Below are 20,152 nucleotides of genomic sequence, written 5' to 3'. Positions count from 1 at the left end.
GGAAATGAGGGCTTTAAATTTTAGTTCAGGCACAATCTCCCACACAAACTTTTCTATTGCCCCTTTCTTGTTAATGTTCTCTTCCTTCCTTAATTCTTTATGTATATTTTAAATTATTTTGTTATTTATACAATTAGAATGGCATAATGAATAGAGTTGGTCTTGTAGTCAGCAATTACACATCCACTTCTGAGACATCTTGACAATTTGATTCTAGAATAATGTACTTAAGTTTTTACAAAGGAGGAGCCTTTGAATTGGTTGAGAAAGTTCCTCACTTATAAATGATGAATTGACAGATTAAAAAATAGGCAGAGGTAGAGCTAAAACTAAAGGTTTTAGTAGATAGGGTTAGAGATAAAGACAGCAATGTTGTATTTGCCTATATATTGTATCCCAGTAAAAGAATGTAAATTCGTTGAGGGTAATAACTGCAATTTTTTTATTGCTTTGTCTATCCACTTCCTATTACAATGCCATTAATACAGTAGAAGCTTAATTCATCCTTGCTTAATCAAGTTAAATCCACATATATTATTAACATGTAGTATATATATGTATGTGTGTATATATATAATTACTTATATTATTAACATATATTATCAATTATCTTATTCCCGAATGTTTTTCACACTTCTCAGTATATTCAAGCCTTTTTCTTTATTTAAATTTTCTTTTTTAATACACCAGGTTCTCAGAACTTTCTCCTTACCACTACATTTTAAAGATATATTTTCAATTATTGTTTCACAAATTGTGCTCTTTGGGACTTTGGTGCAATCTTTGGTGTAAACAGCATGCCAATAAGAAAATTTCAGCTTTACTACTTCCCTGCAAAATTTTTAATATCCAATATTTATTATATGTAGTCATTTTAGTATAAAATTGATTTTAAAATATAAAAATCTGTTCTCTATTTCCAATTCCTTCTAACTCTCTTAGAGATGAAGCATAATGAAATGAAAATTATTAGATGGCATTAAGCAAATTTCCCAACTCTGGGCCTCATTTCCCTACTCCATAAAATGAATGAGTTCAACTATATCTTCAAAATCCCTTCTAATACTAAATCCTAAAATCACAGGGAAACCTTAAAATAATATCAATCTGATATCTCTTGGATTAGTGTGGATATGGATTGAATATGAATATAAATTGTATAAGTATTAATTAAAAACCTGTTATGTGCTAGGAACATATTGTTGTATACTCACAATAAACGCTTGAGATAGATGATATTGCTATCCTCATTTTAGAGATGAAGAAACTGACATAGACAATTCTTAAGTAATTTGTCCAAGCTTACATATATAGTAAGTAGCTAAGGGTGAATTGGAACTCGTGTTCCTGACTTTACATTTAGGACTCTATTCACAGTTATTCACATAACTGCCTCTAATAAGTATGAATACACATGCACATGTGATACCTATTACATATGCATACAAATTGAATATACCTATATAATAGTGAATATGGACATATATTATATATATATATATATATATATATATATATATATATATACAATAAACATTGAAATATATGTATATGTATGTGTGTGCATTTTTTTAAAGACTTTCTCATTGTAGAGGCCCGCAGATAGTGGGGGAACTCTGGGCGAGATATAAGACCCTTCAGTCCAAAGGGAACCTCTGACAATATCTGGTTTGGCTCCTCATCTCCCCTAAGGGCTCTTGGCCTTCCTGAGAAGTCAGGTGATATGACCACTTCCCTTTGATGTGCTCACCCTTCCTGAGAAGTTAAGAAGGGTGGGACAACCTGTGTTTTATTTGAAGCACGGGAAATTTACAGTAAGAGGAATTTATGTATCAATAGCAGAGTGCTTATAGTTAACAGATGAACAGTGTGCTGTGGTGATGCAATATGGTTCTACAGTTAGCACATGCTCAGTGTGCTGAAGTGATGTAATCCTACTATTTAAGGGCTGAGAGGACTTGAAATAAAAGAACTCCATCTTTGACCATTCTCATGAATCTCCTGCCTCCTTCACTCCTCCACTAAGACCAAGGACTCAGATTGGTCCCAAGGTCTTCCAGAGAGTTAATCTGGACTGTATATTTTGGCACCCCAGCATGGGGGCTCTGGAAAGCAATGATTCGTTTTGTCACCACAACTTGGCGGCTCTAGAAAGCACACTACTTTTTTATGCCAAAGAATATTGATGGTACTTAGGGCAAAATAGAATTTTTCTCCTAAAACCTATATATTGAGCATTTGTTTTTATTATGTATACATGCACATAAGCTAATAACCAAATCACTTCAACTACTATTTCCCAAACTAAATTATATAAAAATTATTTTCTTGAATTCATTGTGAAAATAAGTAAAAGTTCAATATATGTGTCTGTTATTCCTTCAGTTCTGTAATATTATTTTAGAAATTAGTTAATATGACACAGTCATCTTCCAGAGTAATATTAGCTTAAAAAAATAACCACAATTCACTAACATAATTAGATTTTCTGATTGGCTTACTGGAAAACAATGCTGAATCAATACATTAAAGTGGCAATAATATAAATACTTAAAATTATTTTTATGCTGGCATTTTGCTAATAAGATCAAATAACCTTGAAGGAAAGCATGAACATTCTCTCCTTTTTCCTCTACCTCTTGCTCTCCCTCTCCCTGTCTCTCTATCTCTCTGTTCCTCTGTCTCTCTATTTCTCCTCTCTGTCTTTTATTCTCTTTCCATCTCCATCTCTCTTTGTATGTCTCTGTCACACATACACACACACACACACACACACACACACACAACTTGAATATATCACTATTGCTTTTCTGATATATAAAGCTTTAGTTAATTGATACGGAAGAAAGTTAGAAAAAATTTAACATAGCTTCTTTTCTTGAAGATTGTTTCAATGATTAGATATATTAGTTATGAATACAATGGATTGACATTTATATAGTTGTATAGTTCCTTATAAAATCTAATTTTTTGCATATTATCTCATTTTAGCCTCACTACAAACTTGTTATAAAGTAGGTTCTAAAGGTATAAGATCCCCATTCCTCAATGTTGTTGAGTGAGTAGTCTGTGATTATAAAACTAGCAGATATTTTAGATCAAATCCTATATATTCCTCATTACAAATATTGTTCTCTATCCATCATGCTCTACTGACATTTTCTTGACAAGTTCTGAAAATAGTTATGTTCCAGTAGACAGAGTATTGGATTTTGAATTGGGCAGACTCATATTCAAGTTCTGTCTAAGATTTTTACTTTGTTAGCTGTATGACCTGGATAAGTCACTTAATCTGTCTGAGCTTGAGACACTTTATTTCTAAAATGGAAATAAAAACCATATCTAGCTCATAAGGACATATTGAAGATCAAATGTGTAATATGTGTAAATGCTTTGTGAGGCTTAAAATCCTATGTAAAAGTCAGCTACCATTACTGGGATTGATTGTTGCCTTAAAGTTTTATATAAATAAGGCAACTAGGTGGTGCAGTGGATGGAACACCAGCCCTGAAGTCAGGAGGACCTGAGTTCAACTCTGACCTCAGACATTTAATATTTCTTAGCTGTGTGACCCTGGGCAAGTCACATAACCTCAATTGCCTCAGGGCAAAAAGTTCTATTTAAATAATGAACTCAATGTTATTCTGGAAGATAAAATAAAGTGAAAATAATTATTTTGATTATTCTGTTATATACATACTACTTAGATTACCACAATTTATTTAAATTGAATATATTTTCCATGCTATTTTGCTGCCAGATCAATGAAATAAAATAGAAATTAAGTTCAATTTATTTTTAGTGGGACTTTTTAGGGAAACTGGAAGAGGTTTAGGAGAGAGGATTTTTTTTTTTGAATTGATTTGATTTTCTTGAAGTTGCCACCTATAGGAGTCTAGATCACTTTTGCCCTGCAAAATAAACAGCAACTGTCATGAGAAACTTTTCCTTTCAAGTATATAAATCCTCTGGTCTCAGTGACTACATAAAAAGAGAGATTAAAGAAAAGGAACTTTTCTTCTTTGTTTGGATTCTATCCTAGAATGCTCAGGGTTTGAACACACTTAGTTCTCCTAAACTTTCCTTTTTGCTGATTTGCAAATATCTTCAGTTTGAAATTACTCTATTTTCTCTCTTTTAAATTTATGCTTATGATAATTGCTATATAATAATCTACAGGATCTTGCCAACTTATCAGGTTAGGATACCGAGATCTAAGACAAAAATTATGATTTTATTTCTCATGTAAACCAATTAGTTTTCCTTCTTTCTACACATAAATGTTGTAGCCACCTCATGCCTCTAATAGCACAAATGCATGTTTTGTGGAAAGACAGTTTCTCTTCATGATCCAATTTTGCCACACTGAAGGATCAAAATGGAATAGTGAATAGAAAAGCAATCTTTGATTCGACAAAATTTTATTTCAAATCTCATATTTAAGTGAGATATACTCATTATGTGATTCAGAGCAAGTCATTTAACTCCTCAGTGATCCTTGACTTCTGATGTTCCCAGAATATGCCAGAATTTAGGATAATCATTGTTATTGCTCTCTTTTGGTAGATATCAATGAGAACCTTGAATTTCTTTGTTTGAAACAACCAAAAAATTGTTCTTTTGCAGAAATTTATAAGCAAACCAAATCTTCCAGATGTTTTCTGATCTAAGATTGCTTCCCAAAATTGTTTAAGAAAAGAATATTACATAGAGTAATTCTTTAAGTAAATTGACTTGTGTAGTATATTATGTAACATTATATAATATCACATTGCATTGCCTTACCTGTCCATGAGCAAATAGTATTTGTATCTGTCTTTTATTTGTGTATTGTTTCCTATTTTTCTCAGTTTGTCAAAGTATTAGGATTGTCTTTAAATGCTTAAGAGAATTTGTTTATAAATTTATCTAGTCCTTTTATTTTCACCCTTGCAGAATTCATTTGTATCTTGTTCAGTTTGCTTTTCTAAAAGAAAATTAAGTCCTCAATTTCTGAACTGATAATTTAGGCAATTTATATTTTAGAAATATTATTCCATTTCATTGAGCTTTCAGTTTTGTTTTGTTTTTTTTATTAAAGTTTTCTATTTTCATAACATATGCATGGATAATATTTCACCATTAACCTTTGCAAAATATCGTGTTCCAATTTTCTCTTTCCTTTCCCACTCCCTACCCTAGATGGCAAGTAATCCAATATGTGTTAAAAATGACAGAAATATATGTTAAATACAATATATGCATATATATTTATCTTGGTGCATAAGAAAAATCAAATCAAACAGGAAAAAATGAGAAAGAAAATAAAATACAAAGTTTTGCTTCAACTTTTACTGTCATATAGTTGGGCAAATGGCTCCTAATAATTTCTTCTATAATTTTATTAAATTCATTGTGACTATACCTTTTACATTGTCAGTACTAAGTATGTGATTTTTTAAAAATTAAATTAATTCCCCAGCTTTTGGGATAAAAACTCACTGTTTGAAAAAATTGCTGGGGAAATTGGAAACTAGTATGGCAGAAACTAGGGATTGACCCACACTTAACACTGTACACCAAGATACACTCAAAATGGGTCTATGACCTAGGCATAAAGAATGAGATTATAAATAAATTAGAGGAACATAGGATAGTTTACCTCTCAGACTTGTGGATGAGAAAGAAATTTGTGACCAAAGATGAACTAGAGATCATTACTGATCACAAAATAGAAATGGAAAACATTTCTTTGCTTGCCTGCCAAAAGATTGAACATGATGTCACACTGTTGTCATTCAGCTTAATGAAAATATGCTCATTGATTTATTCATTGAAAGATCCATTTGTTAATATTACACTATTTAATTTTAATTACTCTTTAATGTGAACTCCAATGAAACTTCATGGTATTTAATTTTTATTGCATTATGACCAGTAAAAATGCATTTAATATTACTGTTTTCTGCTTTTGTGAGTTTTTGTAATGCTTTCACACGTGTCAAAATTTTTTTGTTGTTGTAAAGTTGTATGCCCAAAAGAAGATATACTCCTTTCTATCAAATTCAGTATTATCTTCTCTTCTATCATATTGAATTTTTTAAAAAGTCCTGCATTTCTTTTTTTAAAATTATTAATTAGATTATCCTAGGTCTGAAAGACAAAAATTAAGATCATGCACTATTAAAGTTTTACTGTTTTTCATTCCTATTATTCATTTCATTCTTTAAGAATTTAGATCCATGTCATCTAGTATATAAATGTTTTATTAGAATTTTTGTATCTACACTAGTTCATCATCTATTAAACCTTTCAGCAAAATATACTTTCCCTGTTTATCTACTTTAAATAGATTTCTTTTTACTGTTGCATTAGCTAATAACATGATGCCTACCTTTGTCTTTTTAATTTTAGTTGAAACATAATATCTTTTGCTCCACTTTATTTAAAATTTGTATTATCCATTATTGTCCATTAGAAAAAAAAAAAACACTATGTAGTAAATTTTGGTTTCTAATCCATTCTGCTTTCCTATTTTGTTTTAGGGATGAATTCATCCTATTTACATTCATAATTATGAAAGATAACTTTCTTTCTTCCTCCATCTTCTTCACATTTATTCTTCCTTCTTGTTTCCCACTTCCTTTTTAAGAGTCTATCAGACTTCTCTCCAATCGTTCCATTAATTTACATTTCCTCATTTTTATCTCTTTTCTTTAACCCCTCTCCCACAATTTATCAATTAAATACAATATATTTCTTTATTGAATTTTTGCCCATGTGTATTATTGCCTCCTTTGATCACTTCAGATTCAATTGAAGTTCGAGTATCACTCCACCTCACTCATTCCATCTTTATATATAAATATTATCTTGCACTGCACATTTATGTATGATAATTGGCCTACATTTTACTCAATTTTAACTTGCTTCTACCCCAGGATATTTATTTTTCTATTCTGTTATCATTCTTCTTTTAATATCCTCAAAACATAACATAACAACTCTAGTACCTGTATTTAGGTTATTTTTATCCCAATAACTGAAAATTCCCCATAGGAATGAATGTAAATTGTTTGACCTTCTTTACTCTTTTTAAAATTTTATTTTATTATAGCTTTTTTATTTACAAAACATATGCACAGGTAATTTTTTCAACACTGACCCTTTCAAAATCTTCTGTTCCAAATTTTCCCCTTCTTCCCCCCACCGCCTCCTCTAGAAGGTAGTTCTCCAAAACATGTTAAATATGTTTAAAAATATATCAGGAGACTTCCAGCCAAGATGGTGGATAGGAGGCACACAGCCGTGTAAGCTCCATGTATTCTCTCAGAATCCATTTCATTACAAGCCTCTGAATTAAAGCTTGACTGAAAAAAACCCCCACAAATAGTTACTAAGAGAAGACATCCTTGAGATTTGCCAGAATGGTCTATTTTTGCTCGAGGGTGGGAACAGTTTTAGATAGGGCCCAGGCTGAGGGCAGGCAGCAGCAGCCAGAGCACGGGAGCAGCTCACAGCTGAGCAGACCGGAACAGGGATGGGGTGTGATCTCAGCCTTCTTTGCGGGGGGGAGCTTTGCTACAAGATTGGATGCTTTGCCCTGGCAGCAAGTCAGTAGCCCATCAGAGAAGCTAAAAATCCCGGGGGGTGAAGAATACAACCCCAAACAGCTGGAGTCTCTCGGGATCTGGCCACCCCTCCCCCACAGTGTCTCAGCACGCTCTTGGAGTCTCAGAGCGCAGGCGCAGCACAGTCCTGCTAGTGCCTCTCTGCTGCCCCCCGCAGTCTGTAGAGGAAGCTCGGTAACACCACCCAGCCCCTCCCCTCAAAAAAGCAGATTCCATTTGGGTTTTTTTTTCTTCTTTTCTTTGCTAGTTTGTCTATGATTCTTCTCTGACAAAATGAGCAAAAAATTGAAAAGGGCCTTAACCATTGACAGCTTCTATATGGATAGAGAGCAGACTCTAAACCCTGAGGAGACTAAAAACAGACTGTCTCCAGGTGAATCCCCAAAGGAGGAGATCATCTGTTCCTCAGCACAGATGAATCACATAGAAGAAATTTAAAAGGCTCTCGTAAGAGAGCTAGAAGAAAAATGGGAAAAGGAGAGGGAGGCTTGGCAAGAATGTCTGGAAAAGTCATCCCACTCATTTAAAGACAGAGTGGATAAAGAAATCAAATCTTTGAAAAATAGGATTAGTGAACTGGAAACAGAAAATAGCTCTCTAAAAAATAAAATTGGCGAAATGGAAAAAAATTCCATAGAACAAAAGAACTCAATTGGACAATTAGAAAAAGATATGAAAAAATTGATTGAAGAAAATATTTCATTGAAAATCAGAATCGGACAAAAGGAATTGAATGACTTGAGGAGACAAGAAGAATCAGTCAAGCAAATCCAAAAAAAATCAAACAATGGAAGAGAATGTGAAATACTTTCTTGGGGAAACAACAGACCTGGAAAATAGATCCAGGAGAGACAATCTGAGAATTACTGGACTCCCAGAAAAGTATGATGAAAAAAAGAGCCTAGACATTATTTTCCAGGAAATTATCATTGTCCAGAAGTCATAGAAACAGAGGATAAAATAGACATTGAAAGAATTCATCGATCATCTACTGAAAGGGATTCTAAAATCAAAACACCAAGAAATATAGTGGCCAAAAAGCCAACCCTCAGACGAAGGAAAAAATACTGCAAGCGGCTAGAAAAACCCAATTCAAATATGGAGGAGCCATAATAAGGTTTATCCAAGATCTAATAGCATCCACTTTAAAAGATCAAAGGGCCTGGAATATGGTGTTTTGAAAGGCTAAGGAACTCGGTATGCAACTAAAAATAACCTACCCAGCCAGAAGATGGTCATTCAACGAAATAAGTGAATTGCACCTATTTTTGATGAAAAAAAAACAGAATTTAACAAAAAGTTTGATCTACAAATATAGAACTCAAGAGAAACTTAAAAAGGTAAAAAGAAATCTTGGGAACTATATTTCTGCTGTAAGGATGTATAAAGAATATATGTATACCTTGTTCTAGAAACTAGAGGTGCAAAGGACATTGTACCAGAAAAAGGGTAAAGTGGGTAAAGAAATTTGTGACCAAAGATGGACTGGAGACCATTACTGATCACAAAATAGAAAATTTTGATTACATCAAATTAAAAAGCCTTTATACAAATAAAACTAATGCAAACAAGATTAGAAGGGAAGCAAAAACCTGGGAAAACATCCTCACAGTTAAAGGTTCTGATAAAGGCCTCATTTCCAAAATATATAGAGAATTGACTCTAATTTATAAGAAATCAAGCCATTCTACAATTGATAAGTGGTCAAAGGATATGAACAGACAATTTTCAGATGATGAAATTGAAACTATTACCACTCATATGAAAGAGTGTTCCAAATCACTATTGATCAGAGAAATGCAAATTAAGACAACTCTGAGATACCACTACACACCTGTCAGATTGGCTAAGATGACAGAAAAAAAGAATGATGAATGTTGGAGGGAATGCGGGAAAACTGGGACACTGATGCATTGTTGGTGGAGTTGTGAATGAATCCAACTATACTGGAGAGCAATCTAGAATTATGCCCAAAAAGTTATCAAACTGGGCATACCCTTTGATCCAGCAGTGTTTCTATTGGGCTTATATCCCAAAGAAATACTAAAAAAGGGAAAGAGACCCGTATGTGTCAAAATGTTTGTGGCAGCCCTGTTTGTAGTGGCCAGAAACTGGAAAATGAATGGATGCCCATCAATTGGAGATTGGTTGGGTAAATTGTGGTATATGAATGTTATGGCATATTATTCCATATATAATCCGCAGGATAACTACAGAGAGTCTTGGAGAGACTTACATGAACTGATGCTAAGTGAAATGAGCAGAACCAGGAGATCATTATATATTTCAACAATGATACTGTTTGAAGATATATTCTGATGAAAGTGGATTTCTTTGACAAAGAGACCTAACTCAGTTTCAATTGATCAATGATGGACAGAAGCAGCTACACCCAAAGAAAGAACACTGGGAAATGAATGTAAACTGTTTGCAGTTTTATTTTTCTTCCTGGGCTATTTCTATCTTCTGAATCCAATTCTCCCTGTGCAACAAGAGAACTGTTTGGTTCTGCACACATATATTGTATCTAGGACATACTGTGACATATTTAACATATGTGGACTGCTTGCCATCTAGGGGAGGGGGTGGAGAGAGAGAGGGGAAAAATTGGAACAGAAGTGAGTGCAAGGGATAATGTTGTAAAAAATTACCTTGCCATGGGTTCTGTCAATAAAAAGTTATAATTATTAAAAAAAAAGTTCAGTTCTGCACACATATATTGTATCTAGAATACACTGTGACATATTTAACTTGTATAGGACTACTTGCCATCTGGGGGAGGGGGTGAAGGGAGGGAGGGGAAAAATCGGAACAGAAGTGTGTGAAAGGGATAATGTTGTAAAAAAAATTACCCAGGCATGGGCTCTGACAATAAAAAATTATTTAAAAAAAATTAATTTCCTCCATGGAGGAATTATTTTCCTAGGTAATTTATTCTTAACTTTAAGCCTATATGTACATGTACATATATATTTGCCTTCTAGAATGTTTTGTTCCAGGCTTTTCATTTCTTTATATTTGTATCTGCTAAATCTTGCTTAATTCTGACTATAGTTCCTCTGTGCTTTTTTTTTTTTTTGTATTCAATTTGAGAATTTTGCACTTTGACTATAATATTTCTAAGAATTTTCTTTTCAGTAGATGATGAGCATTTATTCTTTTTCTACTTGGCCTCTGATTCTAGATCTAGACAGGTTTCTTTTTAAGATTTCTTAAAATATGATTTTAGAATCCTTTTTTTTCATGATTTTCAGGGAATCCTGTGATTTTCAAATTATCTCTGCTTGATCTGTTTTACATATGCTGTATATTTTATTATATTTTCAGTCTTTCAACATTTTCAATATTTCTTGATTTCTTATGGAGTCATTAACTTTATTTGATCAATTCTTATTTTCGGGTTTATTTCTTATGATTTTGCACCTATTGTTCCAAGTTCTTAATTTATTTCCATATTTTCTTATATAACCTTTTAAATTTTTTTCTTATACAACTTGATTTTGGATTTTAAAATGAATTTGGCACTCTCTTTTTACAAATTCTTGCATAAGCTATGTCTTTTTCTAAGTTTTTGGTTATAAATGTTTCAGAAGCATTCTCTTTTCAGAGTTTATATTGAGCTTCCTGTTACCACAGGATTTTTTTTGTTTTTGAACATTTTTGAAAGATTATTTTTGTTTACTTATTTTTACTTTTCCAGTGTATTTCTTGACTTTGACTTTCATTTGGACTAGGTCACTTGGAAGGTTTACTGTACCCAAACTATTGGCTCCCTTTTGGTCTGGGATGCTTGGCTCTAGTTATTTCCTAATAGGTTTCAAGCTGAACAAGAGGGTAAAATTGAGTCTCTGTTCTTCTTCTGGTGTGATAGTTATCTGGATAGTCTTTCCTTCAAAACTTGCATTTTACTTAGAAAACATAGAATCTTAGATAAGATTCCCTTATGATTTTTCTTTGAATCCATGATAAAAAAACTGTGTAGTAAGTTACTGAATGGCAGATGGTACCTGGACAATGCATTAGTCCAAGGACACCCTGGAATTTGTTCCTACCCTAGTACTTCCTGACTCAGGGCAAAGTCTAGTCTTGTTTCTATGGGTTCTAAAATGTCCTGTGCAGTGCTTCTGGACAAGTTTGTCCTCAGGGACCATAAATTTCTCTAGTTGTCTCTTTAAACTTAATCGGGCAGTAATTTTTTAAAATTTTATTTCCTGATTATTATTGAGTCTAATATATTATAAAGTTATAGAGGCAATACCTGAAATTAACTTCCTCCTGCTACTCTACTATGCCCTTGATGATATTTTAATACTGTAGACTAGTTAGCCAACTCTGAAAAATTAAATTATTTAACACTCCTCTTTATATGTCAAGGAACTGAAAACTTTGATAGAGATAACATGACATTTCTGTCAATAGAGTTTTTTAAACAATAATATCATTTTCTCAAAAATCAAAAACAATTCTGGACATATACCTTAAAGGAATCAAAGACATAAAAGGTCCCTATAAGTCAAATTATCCACAGCTGTGTTTTTTTGTGATAAGAAAGAACTGGGAAACAAAGTGGTGCTTCTGCACTGGGAAATGGTTGAACACAGTGACAAATGTAATAAGATTTTCTTGTAAGAAATAATTGATATGAGCAAGTCTGGAAAAACTTTTATGAATCAGTAAGAGTAATCAGAACCAGAAAACAATGAATTGCAATGATTAAGATAAAAAGAATAAAATGATGTTGTTTATTGTTTGACATCAGCGATGAACATCTTCTCCAGAGAAAACATGAGAAAGAAACCACTATTATGAGTTTTTTTTTTTGCTTACCTTCTTTTTTTTTCCTTTCTTTTTTTAGAAGAGAAAATGTGTATGTGTGTGTGTGTGTGTGCATGTGTGTGTGTGTGCATGCATATTTGTGTTGAAGTATAAAATGAAATATCAAGGGAACTGATGGGAAACTAAAAAAAAAAAAATGACTGATAAAGCTTTTTAAAAAGTAAATAGATAATACAGTCCTAAAACATATCAGATGTTATTAGGTTTTTTATCAAAATATTTGAGAGAAAATGTGAATTCTAACTAAGAAAACTTTCCATTCAGTATTTTTTTTTGGCTAAATTAGTTGACAAGAGGAGAGTCATCCATTGTATCTGCATTTGCACATACATGTACATACTATTGAACAATAATTATCAAAATTTAAACAATGATAATAAAGGTGATCAGTGGTTTCTTTTTTGTTATTTTGCTGCAAAGATAATAAAAACTAATTTTTGTATTTCTCTGAAAAATTCCAGGTGTTGTCAAAGTGGATTATGGAGATGTATCTATCAGAAAAGCACTGAGAGAAAATTTGAAGTGTAAACCCTTTTCTTGGTACCTAGAAAACATTTACCCTGATTCCCAGATACCAAGACGGTATTACTCACTTGGTGAGGTATGATTTATTTTGGTTCTTCTAAATATATTTTGTGAGTAGTGTTATTTCTAAAGATTTTTTTCATATTTTAGCTAAATTATTTATGGAGATACAAACTTGATGTATTTTAAATGAATTTTCAATTTCATTTGAAGGATTTGTTCAGAAAGCATGAAGATTTTCATCACTATAACAGTATACAGTAACAGAAATTGAATCTGAACTCACTATTTGACAAAAATTGCTAGAAAAACTGGAAAATATATCAGAAACAGCAAAGACCTACATCTAAAATAAAGTCATACTAAATAAGGTCAAAATGGTCAAAAATATATGATTTGATCATGAAGGAGGATACCACAAACAAATTATGAGAACAAAGGATAATTTACCTATCATATCTTTGAAGGGAGGAATTTATGACCATAACATTATGAAAGGCAAAATGAACAACTTTGATTACACTAAATTAAACAAGATTAAAAAGATAGTACAAAGCTGGGAATAAAACATCTTTACAACTAGTATTTCTGATAAAGGTCTTGTTTCTAAAATATATAAAGAACTGTGTCAAATTTATAAGAATACAAGTAATTCCCCAATTGATAAATGGTCAAAGATATGAATAGACAATTTTCAGATGATGAAATTAAAGGCATCTATAGTTATATGAAAAAATGCTCTAATCACTCATGATTGGAAAAATGCAAATTAAAACAACTCTGAGGTACCTCCTCATACCTCTCAAATTGGTTAAGATGACAGGAAAATATAACAATAAATCTTGGGGGAAAACTGGGACACTAATGCATTATTAGTGGAGTTATGAAATTATTTAACCATTCTGGAGAGCAATTTGGAACTATGTCCAAAGGTATAAAATAGTGCATACCCTTTGGCCCAGCAGAGCCATTACTGTGTCTCTATCCCAAAGAAATCACAAAGGATTCACATGTGCAAAAATGTTTATAGCAGGTCTTTTTGTAATAGCAGAGAATTGGAAAAGGAGTGGATACCCACCAATTGGGAGATGTCTAAAAATGTTGTGGTGCATGAAGATAATGGAATATTATTATTTGTTAAAAATTATGAACAAACTGATAATAGAAAGGCCTGGAAAGATTTATATGAACTAATGCTTAGTAAAACAAGCAGAATCAGGAATACATTGTACACAATAACAGAAAGAATGTGTGATGATCAATTATGAAAGGCTTTGTTCTTCTCAGTAGTTCAGTGATCCAAAGCAATCCTAATAGACTGCACAGAAAATGCCACCTGCATCAAAAAAAAGAACTAAAGAGACTGAATGTAAATCAACAATGCTATGTTCATTTCTTTTTTCTGTTTTTTTTTTAAATCTCTCCCATTGTTTTTCCTTTTTATTTTTATTTTTCTCCCTCACCATGATTCATAAAATAATGTATATTAAAAGTAAATAAACACTACAAAATTGAATCTGTAATATTCATAGAAAATTTTCTCACATCAGGGATTTTTTCTTCAAGACATTGATAATCTTAAGAGAAATGTGGATAACACTATTACCTCATTTATATCATATAATACCAGGCTGTAAGACCTATTGCATGGTGCTCTCCTCAAATATAAAATATCTTTTAGTTTGCATCATTTTCCTTATTATTCTCCTTTAGAGAGAGAAAGAAGAGGAAAGGAGAAGAGAAAACAGTGATGGAGGGTAGAGGGAAGGAGCAATACAAGAAATGATATAAAGCATTTATTAAGCACTTAATATGTTCCAGTTAAATGCTGGATATATAAATAAAAGCAAGCAAAACAAATCTTGCCCTCAAAGAACAAACATTCTTAAGGAAGAAGACAATACATAAAGGGAATAGAGAAACATGATTTCTAAGTGGTAAGTTGTGGAGGTTGAATTCAGGCAAGACAAAGAGAAAACTGACCTATTAAGACCTAAAATTTCAGTTTCTACTTTTAATAATTGTAGAGAGTTTTATTCCTCAAGGATTAGCTGAATATTTCAATATGTAATATATAAAATTATGCCATCATGATTTGAAAGCAAATATTAGAAAACATCTCCCTTCAACAATAGATTTTTAGTTTATAGAACCATGTATTTCTACAGAGAGGAAAGAGCTCCTTCATTCTTATCTTTCCTTCTCTTAAAATTCTCAGCTTAGTAGAAATAAGACTCTGTCCTTTGAAACTTTCAGCAGAAATGATCTCACAAATTTTATCTTTTTTTTGGTTGATTTGACCACTGCAAAAATGTCAGATGAATTTACTAGGACGCATAATAAAAAAGTATTTCCCTCCAGCACTCCCTTTCCTACTTCTTAGAAGGAAAGCCAGTTGATATACATTATATTCATGCTGTCATACAAGTAATTTCCATATTAGCCATGTTGCAAAAAATTTCCTTGTAGAATAATAAAGATTTTTTTTAGGTACACTTCAATCTGCATTCAGATTATATCAGTTCTTTCTGTTGACGTGCACAGCATTTATTATCATAAAACTTTTGAAATTCTCTTGGGTTATTGTATTGAGCAGAATAAATCATTCATCATTGATGATCCAATGTTCTGGTTTTGCTCATTTCACTTTGTATCAGATCATGTAAATCTTCCCAGGCATTTTCTATTTCTGAAAAGTGCTTTAATCATCATTTCTTATAACACAATAGTATTCTATCATAATCATCTACCACAACTTGTTCAACTATTGCTCAGCTGATGGGCATCCTCTCAATTACTAATTCTTTGCCACCACAAAGAGCTGCTATAAAAATTACACACACACACACACACACACACACACACACACACACACACACACACTTTTTTCCCCTTTGGGATGTTATTGTACATCCTTCATCCTCAAAACTGATAGTATCACATTGCAATGACATGAAGATTTCATATTCACTTCCTCATGATACTGAAACTCTTTCTTCCAGTTATCAGTGTTCGGTAGAAAAATAAAAGTCATGACAATTGGTAATAGCTCAGAATGTAATGGGCCTTTCTACATTAAGGATTTACTTTAGCCTTTCTACATTGAAGATTTCCAAGGTCTCAGTTTATCTGACATAATGTCTGTCTAATGACTAAAAGTTAGGTAAGAATTAAGACAAAAATACGCTAATTTACTGTCACAGATGTTTCAATGTGGGCGAGGAAGACTTTCTGGCCACAACAGAAAACAATTGGATTTTAAGCCATCAAAATCTAAACAATGAACAAAAGAGGCTTGGTCTGGGAGATATCATTGGTTATTGAATTAAAGCCAGGTAAATTTGAGTCAATAGTCAAATAATTTCATTTGAATCACCATTGCCTTTTTATTAAAGACAGTTTTTCAGTGTTATATTTCAAGAAATCATAAGGGACAACTTCACAGGAATAAAAGTTAAGTTGTCCCAGTTATTTGGAAAATAAAATAGATAAATAAAAATCTAGACCACAAGCCCCCAAATATCTTTCAATTTTTTTAATTTGACTGATATGACATTTAATAAATTAATTAGCTTAGGTACAAGTGTCATTTTTATTATGTTGGCTCAACCTACTGATGAGCAGTTAATAATTCTCCTGTTGTTTAGATCTGACTTTCTTTGCATGAAAAGTGTCTTGTAATTGTGTTCATATAGTTCTTGAATTTGCCTTGATAGATAGACTCCCCAGTATGTTATATTTTCTGCAATTACTTTAAAGAAAATCCTCTTTATATTACTCTCTGTTTCCAGTTTTCTTCAGAACAGTTTTTTGCCCTCTTCTTCCCTCCACTGTCCTTGGACAGAGAACTCCTAAAGCTGCCACTTCTGACAGTGCAGCTGCCTTTAAACTCCTGCTTTCTAAGCTTCACCACTACTCTGGTGGGACAGATCTTTTCTGTTGACTTTCAAAGTTTTCTTGGACTAGAAAATCATTTCATCCAATCTTTTGTAGATTCTGACATTCCAGAACTCTAAGGAATTATTTTTGAGTTATTTAGAGAAAAATTTGAGAGAGCTTAGCTGAGTGCCTCTCTATTCTTCCATCTTGGTTCTACCTCTCTTATAAGTGTTTTCTCTCTCTCTCTCTCTTTCCCTCTCTCTCTCTCTCTCTCTCTCTCTCTCTCTCTCTCTCTGTCTCTGTCTCTCTTTCCATCTGTATGTCTCTCTTTCCATCTGTCTCTCTCTCTGTGTGTCTGTCTCTGTCGCACTTTGTCTCTCTCCATGTTTCTTTCTGTGTCTCAGTCTTTGGGTGTCAGTCTCTGTATGACTGTTTCTCTGTGTCTCTGTCTTATGTCTCTGTATTTCTATCTGTCTCAGACTCTCTGTCTCTCTGTTTCTGTTTCTCTGTCTCTATGATGTGATCTACAATGTGCGGTTTGGCACCAAAAGTTAGGGTTTGAACAATGTGAAGAATTCTAAATGGCAATTCTCTTTGGCAAAAGGTAGATTTATTTAGAGAAGAGGTGACAGACAAAATGAAAGGACCCAAAAGACACTGAGAATTGTAAATATGAAACAGAGTGGGAGAGCATCTGAAAATCATTTTCCTTAGTGGCACTCACAATTGCAAAGTAGAAAAGAAGCACCCCATGAGGTTGGGGCATGCCCTTACCTGGCAAGCTAAATCCTGAAAGGGACTTAGCCTAAAAGAGTTAGTTAGTAATAAGAATGGGGTTGAGAAGCATAGTGAAGTTAGAGGAGATACTACATGGCATAGAAGAGTAGAGGTAAGCAGAAAGACATCAAGAGGCAGTGTGCCATGGCAAACTGACCCAAAAGAGGGTAGCTTCCATAGGATAGCCCATGAATAGATTTTATAGGGAAAAATTTAACCTCAGTGACATAACTGGGATTCCTGACAGAGCATGGAAAAGTGAGATTACTTGAAAATTCCACAAAAACTGGGTCTGAGTAGTTTGACAAAACTTGGATTTCAGACTGAACTATCTACCCAAAGGGTAGGACCATAGAGCTTAACTGACCTCTATCAGAGTCTTCTGCTTGCTTGTCTCTGAGATCAATTCTATAGTTCATCTTAGTCCAAGATTCATTCAGGATTTCTGTCTCTCTTTCTCTTTCTTTGACTCTCTCTGTTTCTGCCTTTGTCTTTCTCTGTGTCTCTGAATCTTTGTAACTATCACTTTGTGTGTCTTTGTCTCTATCTGTCTGTCTCAGTCTCAGAGAATAAAATAACAGTTTCTGTTGTTTTATACTTCCGTTATAAGATACATTACAGGCTTTTTAAAGGCAAAATAATTAGGGTTAGGGTTATCCAAAGTTTCATTGGATTTTTAAATTTTTTTTTCACTTAGTCCAATTTGTTCATAGTCTGGGCTGGGACTGCTATCCATTGGAAGTATAATTAGATGTATGACAAAAGGATTTGCTATACAATAAATACAACAAAGGATCTAGGTTATGGGCTTACAATAATTATTTATTGAATGATTAACTAACTCTCAGGTTATGTCACAACCTACTGATTGCCAGGAGAATATACATGAGTCTTTTTCAGGCTAATAGAGTTTTTTGTTTGTTTGTTTATTTGTTTGTTTGTTTTTCCCATTAGAGTTACAGACTCTTCATAGCCTCTTTCACAATCATTAGCTTTCATTCATATGATTTAATAAGCTAAGTGAGACTTATAGAAAGGAAAGCATATAGAGGGAGGTGGTTAGAAGTAAAACACTGGTGAGGAGAGAAAGGGTGAAAGATAAAAGTATAAAAAGAAGGAATTGAGATGAAGGGAAATTCACAGTAATTGTAACCATGAATATGAATTGGATGAACTCTCCCATAAAATGAAAAAGAGTAGTGGAGGGGATTAATAATCAGAATTCTACAGTATCTTGCACTTGAACCATAGAGACACAAATAAAGTAGACATAAAGGGCTGGAGTAGAATCAATTTTGCTTCAGCTGAAGTTAGGGGGAAAAAAAGCAGGAGTAGCAATCCTGATCTTAGACAAAACAAAAGCAAAAAATAGATCTAACTAAAGGAGATTAGCAGAGAAACAGCATCTTGCTAAAAGGTATCATACACAATAAAGTACTATCAATACTAAACATATATGCACCAAGTATTAAAACATATGAATTATTAGAGGAGAAGTTAAGAAAGTTAAAGGAAGAAATAGACAGCAAATCTATATTAGTGGAAAGTCAACCTCTCCCTCTCAGAAACAGATAACTGTAGCAAAAAAAAAATTTAACAAAATAAAACAAAACAAACAAAACAAACAACAACAACAACAACAACAACAAAAAAAAAAACAAGAAAAATACACCTTTTCCTCAGCAACACATGGTATGTACACAAATATTTATCAAATAATAACACATAAAAGTTCACAATCAAAGATAGAAAGGCAGAAATTATAAATGCATCCTTCACAAATCATAATATAATAAAATTATAAGTAAAAGACCATGAAAAGATAGTACAAAAACTAATTAGAAACTTAACTCTAATCCTAAAGAATGAGTGGGTCAAACAAAAATCAGAATCAACAGTTTCATCCAAGAGGATACAATAATGAGAAAACATAGCAAAAATTACAGGACATGGTTAATGCAAATGTTTGGGAAATTTTTATATTTCTAAATGTTTACATGAATGAAAATGGAGAAATAGGAGATCAGTGAACTAGACATGCAACTAAAAAGGTACAGAAAGCACACATTAAAATTCCTAATTAAACACAAAATTAGAAATTTGGAAAATCAAAGGATAGATTATAAAATTAAAGGAAGAAAACTATGAATTAATAAAGAAAACAAGAAAATAAATAAAAATTTAATTGATTTGATCTGACAAAAGAAAAATAACAAATTACTAGTATTAAAAATGAAAGTGATGAATTTGCCACCAATGAAGAAGAAATTAAAACAATAATTAGAAGTTATTTTGCCCAAATGTATGCCAATTAATTTGACAATCTAAGTGAAATGGATGAAGGTTTTCAAAATTATAAACTACCCAAATTAATAGATGGTGAAATAAAATACATAATCACAACTTAGAAGAAAAGTAATTGAACAAGCCATTAATAAGCTCTCTAAGAAAAAATCTCAAAAACCTGATGGATTTACAAGTCAATTCTATAAAGCAAATAAAAAACAATTAATTGTAATAATATA

General features: G+C 32.5%; 1 protein-coding gene across 1 annotated transcript in view; it reads left to right on the top strand.

Annotated features, from left to right (window-relative positions):
- GALNT13 (polypeptide N-acetylgalactosaminyltransferase 13) overlaps positions 1-20,152 on the top strand; it is a 595,329-nt gene that overhangs the window by 446,760 nt on the left and 128,417 nt on the right. The window contains exon 9 of the mRNA XM_051986368.1: positions 12,908-13,047. Coding sequence (XP_051842328.1) covers positions 12,908-13,047 — 140 coding nt within the window. The remainder of the gene's footprint in view (positions 1-12,907; positions 13,048-20,152) is intronic.

The sequence above is a fragment of the Antechinus flavipes genome, chromosome 3 (assembly GCF_016432865.1).
Source record: "Antechinus flavipes isolate AdamAnt ecotype Samford, QLD, Australia chromosome 3, AdamAnt_v2, whole genome shotgun sequence".
In the NCBI taxonomy this organism is placed as follows: Eukaryota; Metazoa; Chordata; class Mammalia; order Dasyuromorphia; family Dasyuridae; genus Antechinus; species Antechinus flavipes.
The sequence above is the reverse complement of the archived record's forward strand: the minus strand, read 5'-3'. Positions and strand labels throughout refer to the sequence as shown.